A 22245-nucleotide genomic window follows, 5' to 3' on the forward strand; every position below is an offset into this window, starting at 1 on the left:
GCGCAGAATTGTCTATCGACGAATGCTCGAATCCAATTTGTTTCTGGCAAAAGTAAGTTGGGCCACTTGAACGAATGCATTTTCTTCACGATTTACTCAAACTGCTGTTTTCGCCTATTGTTATTATTTACTTGAAAAAAAGCCAACATGCTTCTGTATCTTTAAAAACCTCTAAGTTCAAAGTGCACATTTTTTTGCTGCTCGTCCAATCGGAAGAGATAAAACCGCGGCCCATTTTTCCCTTTTTCTGTATGATCTGAGCCTCGTTCGTTCCGATCGATCGAATAATGTGGAAAATATTGAGTTGAAAAAATCGAGAATTATGGGTTGAGACTTTTGCACTTTTGAGAAAAGTTTTAGGTCATTAAGATCAAATTTATTCCTTTAACGAAAATTATTCTCATAATTTTTCTTACGTTTAGTGCTTTTTTAATGACTCGAATAAATTGCAACTTTTTTTTCTACTGAAATGCATCCGAATCGTGTTTATATTATCATGTATGAATATTTGCCACACGGTCAAAAATGATGACGAGCCGTGGTCGATCAGCTCCACAAGTTTGTCGAGTTTCCATCTGCTTTACAAGCTTTTCCAAGCGTACGTTCGAAGATTGATAAAAATCGTGAAGCAACAGGTGCACGATCGATCAATGAAATCCTATTTCATTCAAAACTTGTTATCGCAACAGGATCGACGTCGAAAGGAGCGAAACGATGGTGACATTACAGTTTCAATAATACATGAGAAGTGTCGCCCTTCACACCATTCTCTCTAAGCCCCTGCACTCGTCCAGTCTGACCGCATTTTCATTAGCCAATCGCCCCGTACAAAATGACTGGCCGCTCTTGAACTTATTTCGCTTTTATTATTCGCTAACGAACTGCAGCGATCGATAATTGGACAAAAAATCGACAACGCGAATGCTACCTTTGCAAGTTGTCATGGCCAGTGGGAAGTGTCAATGTAGAAACATTCGGCGAAGTCGAAAAATTGATTTAGGTGACAAGCGATCATTTCGAGGTGTCCCTGTTTCCTTCAATTTCAATGAAACTGGGAATTTCAAATGGAAAGAAGCGAATTTCGGAATGAGTTTGGTCAACAACGGTTTATTCGAAGCTCCAACCAATAAATTTTTCCTGTCACCATTGTTTTCATCAACGCCCTGGACTCTTGTGTTCAATGCAAAAAAATCGGGTACCAAAAAAACTATTTTTTTAATCTCGAAATTCTCTCGCAAATTTTCAGCCGAAATTGTCACAATTCGTTATTTTCATTGGTAAATACTCACCTCGTGAGGGTAAGCCAAATGCCAGGATACGTTGAATTTACTTCCCGAAAGAAACGAAGTTTTAACATCTCCTGCAACATAAACAAAATTCTTCATGTCAATCGCAATACATGGTCCGACAAAACATGTAAATTTAAATCAAACTTTATAACCTCGAGACCGAGTTTCCCCAAAATAAAAATCCTCGCGAACTCATAATTTTTGGAAAAAACATTTTTCAGTTGGTTATCTAAATTTAAAATGTTATCCTAAATCGCAGAAAAAGGTAATTAAATTTCTGAGTTAACTAAGCATATAATTTTTTCTCTTATCATCATGGGCGATTACATTAATTCAACTCGTATGAGAAGAGAGAAATATACAAACAAAGAAATATGCGTGAGTATAAAAAGTGCTTCACTTTTCCACATCAACGTTGCCCCGTTACGAGAGGGCATAATCTCATTTCCTTCTCACCGATAATTTCTCCTGATTCACTTTCTTTTTTGTTACAACGAATATCGTCGAGCACGTTTGATCTATGTACATAAATAATTTCATGACGTGCATACCTTTTCGCTTGCGAGGTCTGTACCCGACCATTTTGCAGCAAATATTCCAATAAAAAATAATCAAATTACGAAATATTTAATGAGAAATGCAACAAATTGTATGAAATTAAACGAACTATTATTGGACAAATTTCCTGAAACATGTGGTCACGGTTTATGGAAAATATCAAATTTTTCCACATTTCCGATCGGGAAGCCAATGTCCGTGATAGTTAAATTGAAAGTATTAAAACTGCATGGCGTTCGAATAATGTATTAACAGCGTTCACTCCAATTAAGAGCTGCGACGAACTCGCGAGCGTCGTTTATAACAAAATCAAGTAACCAAATTGAACTTTAGCAGAAATTATTGGTATATTGGCTATTATTATTAATATTATTAATTATTATTAATTATTGGCTATATTATCGTAGAATTCACATTTCGATAAATCTTTGGAAAAAATTCGTGGGTGTGGAATTTTGGAAAATTGTGTGCACATTATTTCGGGTCTGTCGAATATGATTAAATACAAACAAGTTTGATTCCAGTTTCATCGAGGGGTAATTTAGCAAAGGCCTCAATTAATAACAAAACACGCGTGGAAAGAATGGTTAAACAGCGAGAGCGAGTTGACGTTGCCGCACGGTTAATATTTCATTATATGCGTAATTGTGATAGGAAACCGTGGAGAAACTTATGAAAAGTTTTATTCATAACATTCCAACCTCGTTTGGGGTAAACTTAAACGTCCGAGTTTGCATTAAACTCTGTTGTGAACGTGTGCAGTTGATACTCCTTTAAAACGTAGTTTTCCTCTGTCGAGATATGGATTATATACGAAGAAGAAAGAGAAATAAGTAAAGATAGAGGTACTTTGAGAATTGGATAAAGTCTTGCAACAGCCCGGACTAACAACGTGGAATTTCAACTTTCGGAGATACGTGAACAACGCGCCAAGTCTTGATACAGTTTCGGAGCACGCGCGCACTCCTCAACAGTCTTGTTTATAATTGCTTTCGTAGTTGAAACTCTCGACTCGTCGATCTCCACTCCAGATCTTCGTAATATCGTAGATATATCATTGCGATACACCCATTTCTGATTTTTTGTATATATACATAGATCTGAGTGCGAGATCATTTTCTTGAATTATTATAATATTACGCGTGCATTTCTCGGAGCATTATTATAATTTATAGTTACATGTGCAGCCTCTATTACGAGGCATCTCGTTTCTCTACATTTCACTTATTTAATATATCTTTTCATACATGCCATTCTAATAGCACTCGAAATGGGGTGGGGATAAAATGTTAGAATGAGACTAATAATTCGAACAGCTAAAATCTCGAGTTTATAAACCTCGAATGATAATATGGAGACAGGTCAATTCGACTAGAGCTTTGAATGTCGAAAATAAATAAAGTAGAAACTTCAAAGTTCGAAGCAAAATATCGATTTTCCGAAAATTTGACTATCACTCTTTCGATTCATAAATTACTACAATCAGCAATACTGTGAATATTCACTATTTCGAAAATATAATAACGAAAGACTAAATATTGCTGAGGTTGAAAAACTGAAACACCGAAAAGTCGATCAGTCAAAATGGCAAAACGCTAGAAAGTCGATTGATCGAAATAAAGAAACGCAATTGAGCTCAAAATACACGCATCTCAATCACTCACTTACTCACACTGGTGATCTCCAATTTCAAACATCGCCATTTTAACTTTCGCCTGTTCGAGCCATCGCTATTCCGCATATCTAAGTTTTATAGGCTCGAAAAATTCACTTTCGATTTTTTGCCACTCTATATTCTGGTCTGTCTATAAAACAACTGCACTCGATTTTGAGTTCGAAAATATGAACTTTTGACATTATTCGTATGGTCTGTAAAAATTGCATTCGAAACCCAAACTATCGAAATATATTTTCGAGTATATAAGTACGAATTCAAAGAAGGAATATTCGATTAAGCACGTAATCTGCTAAATAGTCGATCGGGAATAAGAATTTCGAATTACTTATTTTTCTCCAATCTTATATCACAAATTTTTTAATTTCGAAATATCAACCGTTCTACAATTTGGTTGTTCGACATATTTTATCTCACCCCTCGAAATGTAAAATTATTTCAGAACTTCGACTACCATTCTTGATTCCTTAATGAGATTAAAGCGTTGTTACTTCAGGATAAAACTAAATTTTCCAGCATATTTGCATTTCTCAATAAACTTCCGGTTGTAGAGAGCTTTCGAGGATCTTTTTTTTACTGCAAATACGAGATTCGAGGACGAAGAAATTTTAATTAACTCCATCAAAAACACCCCCATCGTGGTATTACTCCACGGTTTGTTGACACTAGTAAAAGCATTTAAAATTTGTTTCATTTCTTAATGCAATTTTTCCTAATAAAATGGAAAAGTCAGGATTTCCTCGTTCGAGTTAAACTACCTCTTTTTGGGTTCCATTTCTCAACGAATCGTAGATCATCACCAAAATTATGGTGTTTAATGAATGCAAATATTTCAAAGTCAGAATGACTGTAATCATATTATTTACGAGTTTATGTTTAACATAATAAGCAGCACCTGGAACCGTACGTAAAAAAAAAAAAAACGAGCAAAAACAGTTGAACCGAAAAGATAAACTTGGACAAGAAAACCATTAAAGATGCAAATGGTTCCGATTTTTCTCTGAATATAAATGGTACTAATAGACCATAAAAAAAATGGAATATTCATCAGTTCAAATAACCAAAGACACCGGTCAAGTTTGCACGGGACATTGTATGAATAAGCGAGGAAAAAATCGACTTAATTTCCGCTGAAATAATTCGGTAATTCGAACGTTCTTTTTTTACTTTCCACTTTCTTTTCGAAAACTTGGCCACACGGTCTTGTGTCACCGAGTGACTTCTTCGATGATACGTAACGCGAGAGAGTCACTCGCGATCTCTCTGTGAAATCGTGCCACGGCCTTTGCTCTGGTGCGAGAGACGTATAAATACACCACGCACCTGTTTGTATTCCAGCTTCTTCCGACCAGTTCTCGAAATCGAGCAACGCATCATGCAGAAGCATTAAGGAGGAACGACTCTCTCGTTTACCAGCCGATGAACGTTTTCATCTTGGATAAAAGGTCGACCATTTGTCGGGACAATTAATAGCTACCGATGAAAAAGAACGATTTTAAGGCGACGCGCATCTCTCGTTGTAGAAAGCGCGCTCATGCGCACACGAGCCTTTCGATACACGCGAATCCGCAGCGTGTTTACGGGGAATCGCTATAATCACAGGACAAAATTTATTGGGAGAGAAGAAAGGAAAAGTGGAGAACGCAATTGAGGATGATGCGATAGAAATAGCGAGCATTTTCTGTCGATTCATGTAATTAAAGAACCGTGAAATCTGTGAACATTCAAGATTTACAAACGCATATTACTCACGGCTTTCGACCCGACTCTGTTCGAATATCGAGAACTTATGTTTTATACCGGAGTGTGTATGTACAGATACATGAAAATCCATAGCAATAAAATAAAATCCGGAAGTCAAAGGAACGAGTGCTGAGACGATCGGCGATCGTTCCGTTCGGCGGTTCTTTACACTTTCTGCACTCGCGTTGCTTCGAGCCCCATTTTATCTCATCACGAAACAGTACAATATACAGTGCAATAGAGCTCCGAGCTACTAAATAGCCATAACATTGTCTACGTATATATATACAGAGACTGTGTTAGAATTTCCTCAAGTGTTTCCCTCTTTCTCAGTTTTTCTCATGCCGCGTACTGATGTTCCGAGGAGAAAGAGCTCGTGTAATCAAACTCTCTCACGGTCTCGCTCTGTTCGTCTCGAAAACGAATTCGTTGCCCCCTCTCTGCCTGCTTTTTCTACATAATCGAGATTTTCAAATTTATCGAGCAATGAAAGTAAGAGGGATTGGAAGTCTGCTGAAGCATTTGCGATTTTTACTGCTAAATGTGCGAGAAATAATTTTGATTTTCCGTAATGCCCGGCCTTCGTGCTTGTTTCGTACTGTGTAGCAACGGAGATTAAGGAGCCAGCTAATTCTTAAGGTTTCGCAGAAATGGCGATCCCTCGAGTTAAACTCGATTCTTGCGTTTTATTGTTTTAGCCAAACGAGTTTCTCTCACTTCTTCGAAACGTTGAATTCGATTAAACGCATATTCCCGTTTGTTCTGAATTCGAAGGGAATCAAAAAAGTCATCGGCCCTCTTCTCATCGTTGAATCGCCACTCGAATACGACGCTGAACTCTGCGACGTTCGAGTCCAACGAACGAAAATAACATTTGTAATTCACCAAATTTTATTTCACGAAGTATCGGTGCAGCAGGTTAAAAAACTACGAATTGCAAATTCGACGGGGAACAAAATTGCAGAATTACTGGAATTATTGGAGGGTTTTTTACATCATTTCGTTGGACTCCAACGTTACAAACTTCAGCATCAACACACTCGAATCCACTTTCCTACATGAAAAAAGTAAAATACCCATAATTATCAGGATGATTTATTGTGTATATTAATTTCGACCCTCGTAATTGCCACCGTCGAATCACGAAAATGCAGTCCCTAATATATTAACCCAACCATATTTAATGGTACTCAACACATTTTTTCGACCCCCAGAAAAAAGTGAAGCGTCGAGCACCGCTGTATTTATCAAAAGCTCCAAAGTTTCGTTAATTTCAATGCTCCCTGAAACCTTAAACTTCCAGTTGCTAATGCATGCAACGCTATCTCTCGAAAACTTGGACTCGGGTGTCGATCCTCTCCATTCATCATACCTTTGGATTAAGGAATCAAGGAGATATTTCAAGCAAAACGTAATCTTTTAACAAGCACTCGATAAAAGTCATAAAAACTGTTGAGTTTCCGGTGATGAGGCAAGAAAGACTTGAATAACGAACTGTCGAGAAACGGTAAAGAAAAGGGAATGGAAATTTAATGCTCGATCATTTAAAAAACCTCAGTAGCTACTTCCATAGTGGCCTCATAAATCATCTGTCATGACGAAATCTCCGATACTCTCCCACACTCCTCTTTTCCTGTATGAAAAACTTTTCGATTTGTGGTGAAAAAAAGAAACTGCGAACTTGCTCCTCCGCACCCTGTCTGGGTCTCATACGAGCAAGGAGAAAAAAAGCAGACATTAATTAATTAATTGGAGGCTTTCGTGCACGTCTGCGCTAATGACAGTAGCATAACAGATGAAAAAGAAAAAAACAAAAAAAACAGTAGGAGAAGACTGATATCACGATGCATTTCATCGTTTATAACACACATTACACAGTCCTCGGGCGATATCATGTAGCACCGGGGATTGCGTGCTCAGACTCACGCATATATCCCGGATCGCGAAAAACTCGTGTGGGTGTAAAAGAACGCTCTTTTGCAGAGAAGAATCCACGCGGGAGAATCTCGTTGAAAAAAATATGCCGTAATGCGAGCGGCTGCCTTTCCCTCCAGCTTTTTCCTCCGTGAGACGTTTTTTATTTATTATTATTCTCGTGCATATTCCCATTTTTTTCGCTATTCCATTTATCCAACCTTCCGTCAAGAACCCCACGGGGAGATCACGTGTCAGAGAAGCGTCTACGAGAACCCTCCTCTCGCTCGTGCTGCTATTTCCTCGCTAACTGATCGTACTCTCTCCCTTTTTTTTCTTTTATTCTTCCTTCTTCTTTGCCTCTAGTTCGCTCTGCCTACGGACATCATTTTTAACGCGCGATGCTCTTCTCTCCTCTGCGTGCTGCGAACGCCCTTCTGTTCCTTTTGTTTTTCCCGCAACTTTATTCTGTACCTGCGCGTACCCTTGGGACTTACCGAGAATTCCCACTATAACGTGGGGACCCTGACCCTGGACAATTGGGTGAATCGGAACGAGGTTTTTCGATCCAATGAATCAAGAGTTTTTGCCAAGATTTCGGGACCCTCTTTATTCCAGTAGATTTTTAAGGGATCTACCTTAATTAGACGAGCAAAAAAAGACTATTTTCATGATTTTTTTTTTTTGATCGGTATAAATTATAAATATGGATAAAAAAATTGTTGGGCCTGAAAAATACGCTCTTAAAATACACAAAAATTTTTTTTTTATGTTTATTTTACTCAGTTTTCGTCCAGAAAAATCGAGGAGAAGACAGGTCCAAAATCAATGGGCGTGCGCTGCTGATAAAATCTCTAGAATGGATGATCGGAGAAAAACATGGCTTTAGATTCGATAGGTAATAGCTACCGCTATCATACGCTTTTTGATTTTTTCAAAAATGACAAATTTTTCATCGGTTTATGCAAAACAAAAATAGTTTCGCTCAAAATTTCAAAATTCGTATCACATGCGCTGCAGCTATAGTCCGAAAGAACACGTGGTAAAATTTTGGTAAGAATCGGTTCAATAGCTTCGAGGATTTTATCAACGAACAGTCCAAAAACGTAATTTTGAGAAAAACGCGTTTAAACAAAGGCAGGTACGCGGTACACCGCATTGGACGGTGCGTATTAGCGCACTCAGGCAGCCAAATAAACGTCGTTCAAAAGTATACTTGGAATGCACGATTTTTTGAAAACTCTTTAAAGGTGCCATTTTTTTTCCTCTCAAAACTATTTTTATCGAATCCGCCGTTATTTCTACAGGAATTTCGTGGCGTAACTCAATAAATACTTGCCTGCACCACTTTTTTCATAATTCCCTAAAGAATATTTTCAAAAACCAAGTACTTTGGAGTTTGAAGGTACGCAGCAATATTTTTTTCTTGTATGTGGAAATTGATGTTTATGATTGAGTCAAACTATTAAAATCACCGTCATAAAAGAGCCGAGCTACAAAATTCCATCGTCAGGTGCGGCTGACCTCTCAAGGAAATATCAACTCCGTCTCGCTCTTGCTTCAACACCGATCAATTCTTCCTTCTTTAGCATATTCTACTCGTGCTCCCATGCATGTGAATAAGAATATTCGAGCTGCGTACAGTAACAGCTTCACTGCTAACATGATCGTAAAACAAACACTATCCCGAGCATAAAGCAAACATCTTTACGTCAGTTTTCTCGCCATTATGCCCTTCAGCTCTCGATCTTCAACTCCGGCAGCATTGATTTTTAAAAAATATCTCACCGATTCCAGAAACCTTTCAAACAAGTGGAAAACTTTAAAAAGGATTTTTTCATTATTCAACACACGTATTTGGAGTCTCGAGATTCCGGTGCACAGGAAACCCTGGCAGAACAGATTTCTTCAAACTGGCCGATGCAATTGCACAAATATCCTTTGCACTCGACGTCACCTCGGAGTAGTAACGACGCTGGTATAACCCTGGAGCTCCATATAATAATCTACGAGGTGACTCCCCAGTACTCAGGTGCATTCACCTGGCGAATGGAATATATTCACGACATTACGAGACTGTATGCACGCGTTACGGAGGAGCTTTGAGCTTTGAAAAGTTTCAAGTGCGTGTTATCCTAGGCTAAAATCAAGATCGATATCGAACTTTGCTATTTTTACGTCTCGTTCCATCTCGGCGGTATATCGATTAATAAAACTACACGTTGCTAACGACCCAAAAGTGCCTTCGAGTCTTCGGTTAACCTTAAAACCACGATAAACTTCCATTCGATCTTCTAAAACATAAATAACAGCGTATGTGCATAAAAAAATGATGCGCACAAAGAAATTTGGTATCGCCTCATCGAAAGAGGCTGGATTCAGAAAAATATCCGAGCCATAAACTTCGCATTACAGCATGGCCCAAACGATGCAAGAATAACTTAGGAGCGTACTCTCGTTGTACGTACTTTTCGTATCGCACACAATAACACGTTTTATATGTACCCGCGGGAAAATGTGTGCGCCTACATACACAACTCTAAAACGGTGAAAGTCTCGTCGGCTTCATCGTGAGTCTGACGGTGAACACAGTCCAACGTCTCAGGGCTTCTATACAACGCTATCCCCCCCTGCGCACCGCATATACAATAAACTTGGGTTATACCTTATTACTGGGTACGCTATTCGTTCGTTCGAGAACTCAAGGAGCCACCACAGCAATCCGGCCAAAGAGAGATGGAGAGACATCGAGTTTTAATGTCGTTTTCCCATAGTATAAAGTCGGAGAGTTGTGAGTGTCTCGCGAACGTTACTTCGTCATTTATGTGCACGTATATATAATACACACGTAAAACGCAAGATCAAGACGCAAGTCTTGAAAAACAACTCTCTTTTACTCTCCGAGTTGTTCACGAGAAAGATCCAAACTACCGCGAAATAAGAAGCGAACGAGTAAAAATATAATAACAAAAAACACACTCGGTCCGAGCATCTTTGGTCGAGAGCGACTCACTATTTCCCAGTGAAGAAAATAATAGAGCAATTATCATGTTTTGTATCCCTCGGTGTTTTATTCTGCGTCCTTGTTTTCCCGAACTCCGTATACACCACCGACTTTTCCGTTTCACATTGCATCGAAAGTAGGCGGATTATTTTCGGTGCACTTCTGTCATTGCGGAATTAGGTCATCGAAAATTATGAAGCAGAGAATTCGGTGAAATTGTGCAGCTGAAAGAACCGATATTCGCCGTCGAATATTCGGAACTTTCGGAGCATCACTGTGTCGATACCTCAATCGAGTGTTGAACGTCAGTTCGGGAAATTGAGGATTTGGAATTCTGCAAACTCCATGATGGTTGGGGGCCTGTTTTTCATTTTCAGTTATTGAGAGTTAATCATTGGCTGGCAAGCCATAAAATGTTCGCTTGTGCCGCGCTGGAATGAGCCATGAAAATGCACCGAAAATGTTGACGAGAAAACATCCGGACCCCTATTTTTTCAAACACTCGTCACTTTCTAACGCTCGACTAAACTTTCCGTCCAAATATCTTCACGAGAAGGTCGAGTAGTGGGAAAAAATTTCTTCTACTGCGACTGCGGAATGAGGTGTCTCGAAGGATCGTTGAAAATTATTGTTTTTTTGGATCCCCTACCTTTGCGTTGATATTTTCGAGTCACTCGACGAGAATAATCGTAGATTTTTCTGGGAATTTCGAATTATCGAGGTCCCCTCGCATTAGTCGAGGGAATCCTCCGAAAGGAGGCGATTGAATTATATTTTATAACTTTGATACGGAGATTGAGTGAAAGAAACTCGTTTCGAAGCTCCACTCGATGGAAGAAATCTTATTTCAAATTTAAAACGGACAAAATTTTCGTCTCCAAGTGGACCAAAATTCCCCGCGACAACAGATCGAGGCAACCGGTTTGACGAAGAATTTTATAGTCCAATATCCACATTCTATATTGTGTCTTATTTTAATGCCACTATATGTTGAATAGAATTGACACTTTTTTGGTGTCTTTCGTTCTTCGAAACTAATTTGATTTCCTACACTTTGAATCATCTTTTATTTTTCAACGTCATTCCTTTGTTTTCCTCATTTCAAGGATGTTCGTCGTAAAACTTTAGTCGAAATAATTAAAAGTATTTTCCGGTATGCGCGTTTTTACTGATGACCATGAAGCTTCCGCCTAGTCGCCTCTGTGTGTCATTTTAGTGTAGAGAAATACCGCATCGCATTAACTTCATTTTTAAAGCGGAGAGAAATAAGGGAAGGCGGCGAGAAGAATGCGCACGGAAAACTTGTCGGCCTGCAGCATTTCTTCGCTCGGAATTCGGTCACGCAAAGTCTTTTAACAGGAGGCTGGAGAGCTGTAAAAAGGCAATATTCATATGCGCAGGGTGACTCGATTATACGTATAGGAAAGCCATAAAAAACAGATGAAACCGTAAACGTATATTTTCTTGAATAACATGAAACAAAGTAGCATAGTTCATCGATTATCGATAACGGGATGTTCAGTAACGCGTAATTTTTTTTATTAAAATTTTTCTGATACCTAAACATGAAAAAATATGAAGAATTTATCAAACGTTAAAATAAAAACAGTTTTTCGAACACGATGTAAAACTGCGTTTGAGACAAACAGCCTGTAACGAATCATTGTAGAATCCACCAGTGTCAACAGTGTTGCGCGTACTACTTGGGGGATTCAGAATCTCTCAATACAAAAAGCCCACAAAACTTGCACATTAAATAAAAATGAAATGAGCTTCGTTAGTGTGTCTATTAGGGTGATGCAAAAAAAATCGATATTTTGTTCTCTCGGAGCTCCAACGGAAATCGTTAGTACATAAAAAAAAAGTAATTTTCCCAAAATTTCGGATTTAAAAAAAAAAAATTTAGAGGCTGCTCAAACCACTTTTCGATATTTTTCTGTTTTTTTTTCTCAAAAATCGCGAAGCAAAAATTTTTTTTCTGTTCTCATAGCAGAAAGTGTTAGTGCTCCATGGAATTATAAATCTAATCAAATTTTTTCACTCTCAGAAAAAATTTCTCATAATTCTCATAATTTATAGCTAAACTTACAGAAAAAAAGAAATAAATTATGCGAGGTAGCCTTAAATTTTTTTTGAGAATAACAAAATTTCATTAGATTTGTGAGTCCATGAAGGACCAATATTTTCTGATACGAGACCAAAAAAAAACATGTTGCTTCGCGATTTTTGTGAAAAAAAAAAAAAAAACAGGAAAATATCGAAAAGTGGTTTGAGCACTATCTAAAAATTTTTCTAAAAATCTGAAATTTTGGGAAAATGACTTTTTTTTTATGTACTAACGATTTCCGTTAGAGCTCCAAGAAAAAAAAAGATATCGATTTTTTTTTGCATCACTCTAGTGTCTATAATGAAAAGAAGAATGACGAACAAACCTCGAGGCATGCCGCATGGTCCTGGCGTTCTCGAGCTATCGAGGAAGTCGAGATCGTACTTCCGGGCTCGTGGAAACGTGAGTGCTACGTGGCCAAAGCTCTCCTCGATTAGTATCAGCGCCAGCACCAACCACAGCAATCTTCCCCGTTGTATCATCGTGTGTCCGCTGGAATTCGATCGTGTTTGCGCGGTTTTAACTTCTCGATAGGAAGAGAAGGAGATGTCGAGAGCCACCGCCTTTTCCTCGTTGTACCGTTAAACGCAAACCACAAACCGCGTGCCGATCGTTCCAACGTTCACGAGTAAACACGCACACGCACGTACACATACGAATTAATAATTTCACGGGCTAACACACACCGAACGTCTCGGGATATAAGGATGAAAAATAAACGAATTCCTTGATGTCCACTTATCTCGCTTTCGACTATTTTCCCGATCGTCGAACCCTGCGCATTCCGAACTCTTTTCCAAATTCAAATATTTCACGTGCGTGACGACTCCTGAGAATTCGACCTTGTTGCTGATAATCCCCACGGATCTGTACGCTCCTCTTCTGCTTCTTTCCTTCCTCCTTCGTGCCTCCTGTCCGTGAGAGACTCCCAACGAAATCCTCCGATACGTCCGTTCCCGAGGTACAGCGTGATTTCTAGCACCAAACACAAACCAATTTCCTTTAATCGTTAAATTATAAATGCCCGCGCGAATATCATCGTTATTTTCTCATCCGTTTCACTCCACATCAATTATTCTGAGCCCTCACAAATCCCTGATATCTCTACGATGCGAAATTCCAGTAGAATTTATGTACAACCTGCACGTCCCTGGAATGTAATCGAACTATTCAAATGTGCCTATGATTCTAACATTTAGAGAATTCGACTAGCGTTTTCGGGCCTCGCCACCCAAAAATCAAAGACGAACGCCGAGGATCCCATTCCTCGCAAAGATCGCCCATTAAGGAGTTTCGGTACATGCGAATAAATGTTAAAAAATTAACAAAATTTGGTAACAACGTTCTTTAACATAAAGTAAACTCCAAAAGCATCATTTTTTTCAACATTTTCTTCTACATAGTTATCGAGTAATTAAGCATTAAAGCATGAGTTAAAATAAGATCACGAAATTAAAATAATCAGAATTTGACAAAATTTGGTGATAACATTCTTTGGCATCAAGTAAACAAACACAATTTTTTTCAATTTTTTTACCACATGGTTATCGAACAATTGAGCGTTAAATCAAAGTTCTTATGCACGAGATGTGCAACTATATATGTAAACTCTACGCTTATACACGTGAACTTTAGTATTCAATTACTCGAGAGCTATGTGGTAGAAAAATCTAAAAAAAATTATATTGTCTTATATATTTTTAAAGAACACATTTACCAAATTTGATTAAATTTATAAAATTATGGATTTTTTGAAATTTTTTGTTCTCAACATGGCTTAGCACGACAACATTGTATCAACTGTACCGAAACTCTTTAAAAAAGTCGTCGAAAGTCTTTTCCATTTGTATAATTCAATCGATATTCATCGCAGATACCTGTTCGTACTCCTTGAACGGTATCAAAACATTTTTATGAGACATTCGATCTGCTCTACAAAACGCTAAACAATATCGATCTTGTTTCCTTGTACATGATTTGTCTACTTGCTTCGCTATATTTGAAATCGTTTGATATCGATAAAAAATATTTATGTAGTCTCCGCAGTAGAAATGAACTGGTCCAATGAATTTTGCAGTAGTTTTCTCAAGTCTTTTTCACATAGTTCTTGCTGCACAAGTTTGCAGATTGGATTGAGTGAGATTGAATGTTGTACGGTGCTGAAAACGATTCGGGATTCCAAGTTTACGTCGAGAAATTGTCAAACAGACCGCGAATTAGAATATTTTTTAACAGTTTTCGATCGTAATTATGAATGAACGGTTAGCGTTGTAGCTTCGCCATGTGATTTACCGTTGTACGAGTTATGCGATACTCAAAACTGTACTAAATATCTTGATTACCATCGCAACCGGTGCGATCGATATTTTACGAGCGTACAGTAACAGAGTGCAAGAATTTTATTGCCCACACGCATCAAGCGCTCTCGTTAAGTTTCACTTGTCGATCAAACCTCGAGTAAAATCACGTGTACGCGCTACTCGTTCACATGCTTAAGCTTTCGAGCCTTATTTCGTGCCGATTGGCCAATCAAAGACCGCGAGTTTCTCGCATTTCCGTGCTTCATCGCGCACCGCGTTTGAAAATATTTTCCATGCCGCCCCGCCAACAGGATTGGACGCACATTTATTCTCCACTTTTAATACTGAGGCACAGCGAACGCTTTTACTTTCCCCTTAATTTTCACTAAAATATCATTCCCGCCAACTTTCATCCCGGACCTTTTCTTCGACGATCGAATATTCTACTGCTTTTTCGATCATTTGGCAAACGATGATCGAAAAGAAAGGAGCCAATCAAACTACGGATAATGTGGAACGAAGCGAATCGTATTATCGTTCGATTATCATTGTCGTTGACAATTTTCACGTCACAAATTCCTGGAAGTTTCCCTTTCTCAATGTCTAAACAATAATAGCTCGGATCTAAAAGATAATTGCTTGTAATTTACCGGTTAATGGCAATATTCAAGTCTTTGAAAAGCTGAAGAAAGTATCCATAACGATGAATACTCAAACGATACGAACTTATACAAAAAAATGTCAATTCAAGATTGCAAAATCGATTTCCTCGCAGCTTCTCGAAATGGGGGAGAGCAAAAACTGCACGATTTTACCGCGCCCTCAACTCTGTCAGTCGTCCGGAATACGGTCATGGCATACGCCAAATTCTCAGCAAATATCGTGCTAAAATAGTTTTGCATGAGTTCCTCCGCAGATTTATATTTTGATCGTCAGTAGACAAAAAATTCTTCATTGCACGGAGATAATTAAACGGTAATATTTTGCGTGAAATTCGCTGTAAAATTTACCGTTATATATTTGACTGCAGGGACAAGTTAACGAAAAATATTCATTCCTGTAACGCACTGTAAAATTTCAAAGATTTTGAGAAATTTTCAGTTTTATAACAGCAAATATTGCAGATAGGACGTCAAAATTAACTAAATACTCCAGTTAAAGTTCCTCCTTGGAACAATAAATATTATTTAATTTATAGGAAAATTCAATTTTTCTCTCATAATAATATCATGAACTGCAGCTCGTCGCCGCACTGTCGTTACTCACGGTAATTTTTCAAATTTTATTCTCTCCGTGTGTAACAGTTCGAAAACGTGGATTCGAATGCCAAGGACGAAGTTTCCCTCCATTCCCCGTATAAGATATTCTCAGACACACGCACACACAAAAGAACGAGTGAAATCCATGGTTTGTATACACCATCGATGAAACGTTCAAGAAGTTTGTACTTTCAAATAGCTAAGCAGCTCGCTTTGTCGCGATCTTTTCCGCGGATCTACGAACTCCCGATGGACTCGAAACCTTAATATTATACAGCCATATCAAGGTGCAAAGCAAAATAAAAGGAAACTTTTTATTTCGAATTATTGAATGATAAGATTCCATCAAAAATCTTTCACTAACTACATTCCCAAAAAAATCTGTTCTTTGGAAGCATTTGAACGATTTGGTTATCGAATCAGATTGGCGACTTTATTCACAGTATAAAAAAACATGAGATAAGACTAAAGAACCCGAGAACTTTGGATTTCATTGATTCGTTATTTCAAACATGTGGAATTCTATAACAGAGCCATTTCATAGTTGTGTTTACAACTTGGATGTTTATATTTTGAAACAAACAGCCACAAGATGAGTCTAAATTTTCATCACAAAAATTGCTGCACTCCTTGAATTTGGAGGCAATGAGAGTTCTCTCTTGAATCTTTTTTCCACCTGCATCAAATCGGTTCTTCGAATTCGCGAACATTATCGATTTACTACGGACTGAACTGAACCGAGGATACAAATTGATCATCCTAAAGAAAAAGTTTTCATAGGCCGTTCGCTTACTTCGGTGTGCCCGCGTGTCGATCATTGAAGTCTCTCGATCGTTTCACACGTTTAAACTACTTTAGCACTGCATTGATGCCACAAGATAAAACAAAGTTAATTAAAAACGTGAATTCATCTTTCTGTAAACGTCTGTCGACGATCTCTCAAATTCTATCAAATTCTGGTTGTCTGACAAAAACCGGTAAATCGAACGAATCTTTTCCTGCCTCAATGTTGTCTTCCAGTAATCAATTCCCTCCGCTTGTCTATGAATTTTAATAAACATATGAACAGCAACGACTTTTATCAAGTACTGGAATAATGAATATACGCAAATTACCTGATTTCAACTGCGCAGAATAAGGTTCGATGTGCAGGTTTTTAAATCCACGTTAACAAGTGTCATTCACACGATGCACCAAAACAAAACGTCACTCGAGCGCATAGCTCAAACACACAAAGATAAGAAAGCTCAGAAAGTATTGAAAATTATAATTTCATTGATGTCAACGAAAGAAATGGACTCTGTGATACGACGATTGAGAATTGAGTATATGCGTAGGGGGGTCCAGGCAGCGGCGAGCTGGTATCAGGACGCGGCCATTTTGGTAGCAGCTGCTGCCTTCGTGAGAGCCTTCGCGTTATTGCTCTTCGCCACGGCTTTCTACAGCGATACTTTTTAGTAATGTACAATCGTCGAAGCCACACGAGGAAGACGATGACGTGACGGAGTCAAGTCACGGACTGACTTGTGTTCTCGCGAGCAAACGAGCTCCGGAGACTCGCTCTCTCTCTCTCTCGCTCTTTTCCTCTCTCGTGGCTGCTGCTTGGTTACCTCGCCGTTGAAAAGTCGCCCCCGTTCGTACCTATACCACTTTACTATAGTCTACCAGGTAGGTGTACACGGGACATTCCGTTTTAGATCGAAATCCTTCGCGATTCGAAACGCGATTGGACTACACTGTCATCCCGATATTAAGGTATTGCTTTCAGAAATCCGAATATTCTACAAATAACTGATTTTTAATTGCTGTCAAGTCAAAGTGCATGCGAATAAATTGGCGAAGTTTCAGGCCAGGTTATCGAACATTTAACGAATAATTAAAACTTCAAGAGGAATACCTTAAAAACCTTTCGTTTCTTTATTTCAATTATTATTTTTCCATCTATTTTGATAGGTCATAAAAGATCATTCGATCGAACGAACTGATATGATGGTTTTCTTATTTTCATTTTATTTTTCCACCAAACACTTCCAAGAAACAGTTTGGACCAAACTAAAAATTCAGTTCTCACAGAAAATACATTATTAAATATATAGTAAAACAGATTATTTTACACAGAAAAGAGATTTATGAGCTGCTCTTGACAACAGCCGAATTCATCGGAAACCTTTAGAAACGCACATTATCTTAAGGTCTTTATTCATTTTTTCATTTCCACCGATATGTATGAATTGACAACGCAAATAAATGAAGATTCAACAAAAAAAAAACATTCATAACTGAGATAAAAATATTGTTGAAAAATCAGTATCGATCTCAAAGAAATATTTGACCACACGAAGATATTCGAGGCACATTCTTTTGATATATTTTGACTCTTCGTAAATCCTCGACAGAAACACAACATTTTTTCGATTGTTGACTCCCAAAACTTTTTCTTAGTTTCAATATTTATGAAAAAATGTATTTTCAAATTCTTATGGAAACCACGAAAAGTGCTAAGAAAAAGTGCATTGACAATGATAAAAGTTGTTTTCTCATAATAACTTGGGATTGTTGAGAAAAGTTGAAGAGATTCTGACATTGGTAGAATGTTGTGAAAACGCAGCTGCATTAATTGGATAATGGTGCATTTGGAATGGAAAGTCTCATATGCATATTTTGTATAGATGTCTATCCTGTATCTGAGGAAAGGAGCGAAGGTGCACGCGGTTCCTTCACTGTATACAGGCATAGTGGGCTTCCTCCCACCATCGTTGTAGCTCTGCTCACCTGCGTACGTTCTCGCGATCCCCACTTCTGTTTTTTTCTTTTTCGTTGTTTTTTAATTTTTTTCTCTCCTTCCTCTTCTTCTCGAATCTTTCAGCTTTTTCCACTCAAAGTGTCAGGCCTGTCTCGCACCTCCTCTTGCTTTTGTCTCAGTCTCTCCCCTCCGGCGCGAGATTTTATTTGCGTGCATATCTCTGTTTACGTAGGTAAAAAGCCCAGATGCGAAATTCGTTTCAACAGCCCCAGCGCTATGACCGCGAGGTTTCTGTATAAATGTGCAGCAATTATGATTAAAAGAACCTGCAAATTTTCCTCACCCACCTCAGGAAATTATTTTATGCAAAGAAATATTGTTTGCCCATCCACCTTGTGACGCTGACCCACTTGCTCGCTGTTTTTCAAGTCTTCGTCTCGCTCCTCGTCAGCACAAACTTACACACCTTAGTCGCGCTCTAATCACAGTGCTAACTGTTTTGCTAACGCGCGTATTTGCCGAAAAAAATAACTTACACGCGTGCGGTGATGGACGAGTTTTTAGCTTCAGTGTGCTTTTGCGCAGTCACTTTTTTCTTGAGCAATTAATATTTCCTCGACCAATTTCAACGTATCAATTTCCAACGATGAATGAGCGTGGATTCTCGTCCCGTGACTCGAATCTGACACTCTAAATTCTTGACGAACGAAACCGAATTGCTTTCAACGTTGCTCATATTTCCGTGAAAAAAGACGATAATTCGTTTCGGCTGCTCAACATTTCATTGCAGATTTTAACCCGTAGACACCACACTGGTGCAAATTTGCACCCACGAAAATTTCAAGTGTTTAGAACTTCAAAATTCCTTTCTTCAATTTCGACATTTTTCTATAGTAAAACTTGATTTTTCAATTTTTTCAATCATTCCAATGGATTACTAAGGAATTTTTACCCCTAAAAAGTCTCGTAAGATTAATTCCATGCATTCATGAGTGGAATATAAAAAGTTTTGGAAAGTCGAAGTGCAAATTTGCACCAGTGTCGTGAGTGTGTGACCTCAAAGGGAGTCTACTAACATCGCGACTGATTAATTCATCAATATTTTATGGAGACGTCAAATAAATTGGTTCCTTCAAAACCGTTTGCATTCCAAAGATTTTATTATTGAAAATTCATCGTTCGATAGAAAGAGAATCGGAATTCTTTAGCAACCCGGACTATTTTATTGCACACGTAGAGATTTGTAAGAGCGCCCATTTCTGTTCCGATTGAGTTCTTCGGGTCATTGTACGACGTCGGCAAACGGCGCAGATGGAAAACGTGGCATGGATGCGAATAATATAATCAAAAAATTCCGATCTATAATCTATGTACGTTTTACGTTACATGCATGAAGCGCAGGTAAGGTAGGCGGCGGCGGCGGCGGCGTCGTGTAAGAACGAGGTGCGAACGAGGTGCTCATCGTGCTGGCGTTCCAACACTGATCGTTTATCGTCTCGACGCTTTTTCCATACCACGTGAAATTGCCGGATACCAGTCTCTTTACCAACTTTGAGATAACTCGGATCAATTAAAGCAGTTGACTCGGTGTTCAAGCTCACGATAGATTCGTACCGAGTGATTCTCAAAAAATCTTTTTCAAAATCGATTAAACAGAATCAACGAAAATTTCGGAGAGAAAAATAAACGAGTGAAATATTTTGAAATAATCATGAATAAAGTGAATGTGAATTTTGTGTTTTTCATCATAATGTATACCAACGGAATAATATGCATAATTAAAGGTGCAATCCGGGAGGACGTGACTGTGTCAGTAGCAGCAGACCTGCTACCATTGCTTGTCGGTGTCGTGCCCAACGACAAGAGGACTGAAGATTACAAAAATGTGGACCGGATGCAGGGAACACTGGGTCGAAATGGTTCTTTTCGAACAAACTTTTTATGCGACCTGTAATCAGTAATAAAAACTAAAAAATTAAGACTGCTAAAAACTTTGTTAAAATAGGTGACGATTTATCGATCTCTGAATTTTTCTTATTTGAGTAACGAAACAATTGATAACTCACTCGTTCCAATTGCTTGTACAATAGAATTGGCAAGAATGAATACATTGAGCATTTGAAGGGATAAAAAATGGTGGAAATTCGTTCATTTACGTGCTCACTCAAGAGCGATGAGAAGTTTTTATACCGTCACCCAATCAATCTAATATTCACCTGAGATGGTACAAAGAATATACTTTTTCGAGTGCTCAAGTTTTAATATGAATGCATGAGATTTGAAATAAATGAAATTATAAAGAAGTAGAACTGAAGGTTGTTCGACTAATCATGAGACGGTGATAAAGCTTATTGTGACGTGATAATTATTATTTCGAATATGACGCTCACAGGAAAGATAAAAAATCATTCTGGAAATTTGAATGTCGAGATAAAAATCGTCGACCTTCCTCATATACGAATGAATGAAAATTGTAATATGGACGATGTTACGCGAGCGCGGCGATCGTGGCACTGACATCACGATCTCGATTCGCAATCGGTTTTGCTCCCCTCCACAATTTACATTGGAATCTCAGTACAGATGGTCGCTACGAGATCGGAATGGAAAGTCGGACGTTCTTGCGAAAAATGTGCGCAAACAGAGCGACGATATAGGATCGGTGTCACAAGAAACGACCAAGTTTACTTTTTTATGTTACTTTTTACATAACGCACGAATGCAGTACGTCGCATATTATTATTCTCGTGCTGTTTTGTAATTACAATAAAACGTCAATTTGTTATTCCATTAAGGCACGAGCATCGAAGCCTTGAGACGACGATCATTTTCCCCGTGGATTCTCACATTTAGAATTTTATGATTGGAAGAAAAACTACTGCGCTTTAAAAAAATCGATTTTTTTGAAACTTATTTTCAAAAATGTGCACAACGAAACAGTAATTTTTTTCGAATCAAACGGAATGTGCAGTGATAAATAAAGCTACCGGTGGAGTGAACGAAATTATAGAACTCCGCATTGTTACCCCCGGCGATTTATAAAATCGAGCATAAACTCAATATTCATAGATTCACGAATGAATTTGTAATATAAATTCGGTATATTAATGAATAGTTTTATTGAAAAACGTCGTTGACCTATCGAAATCGGAGAGCTGTGCACGATTGAAAATTCCCATGGGCATGCATACAGACCAACCGAAGAATTTTCATTTACGAAATCGTCGAGCTATCCTTCCAACGTATATGTACACACACGCAGTGATTCTCATAATGGTTTTGTACGAAAGAAATTGAAATGCTAATGGACACATACTTATATTATTAGGGCAGGAGAGTGACTCTTCTCGCAATTTATACAGCGAATTTTCTTACCTATAGATATACTGCATCCATGTAAATGTACGTGTAAGTGCAGGAGGAGGGAGCAAAGCGAGTTGGGTAAGAGAATCGAAGAGTTGGAACGAAAATTGTCCACGTTGAGGTTGCTCGAGCGTGCTGCTCTCGAGCTTACTTACACTTACACGTATCCTGTACGTACCACGTCGAAATGTGTGTATTTACTATGTGTGCCATGACATGTGCTGCATCCAGCGCAAGCACATAGGTATGTTCCTCTTACAACACCCATGGCTCGCCAAGATTGGAATGGT

At 38.4% G+C, this 22245-nt stretch overlaps 1 protein-coding gene across 2 annotated transcripts in view; it reads right to left on the reverse strand.

Annotated features, from left to right (window-relative positions):
* The window catches only part of nahoda, a 39465-nt gene extending 22110 nt beyond the window's left edge, over positions 1–17355 (reverse strand). For both annotated transcript variants that reach the window (XR_006262856.1, XM_043433651.1), the window contains exons 1-3: positions 16965–17355; positions 12616–13265; positions 1290–1360 (exon numbers count right to left, since the gene is read on the reverse strand). Coding sequence is in view for 1 of the 2 variants with exons in the window: in XM_043433651.1 (XP_043289586.1) it covers positions 1290–1360; positions 12616–12772 (228 nt within the window). In the remaining variant the exon portion in view is untranslated. The remainder of the gene's footprint in view (positions 1–1289; positions 1361–12615; positions 13266–16964) is intronic.
* Between the last annotated feature and the right edge of the window lie 4890 nt (positions 17356–22245).

This window comes from Venturia canescens, chromosome 1 (genome assembly GCF_019457755.1).
Source record: "Venturia canescens isolate UGA chromosome 1, ASM1945775v1, whole genome shotgun sequence".
Classification (NCBI taxonomy): Eukaryota; Metazoa; Arthropoda; class Insecta; order Hymenoptera; family Ichneumonidae; genus Venturia; species Venturia canescens.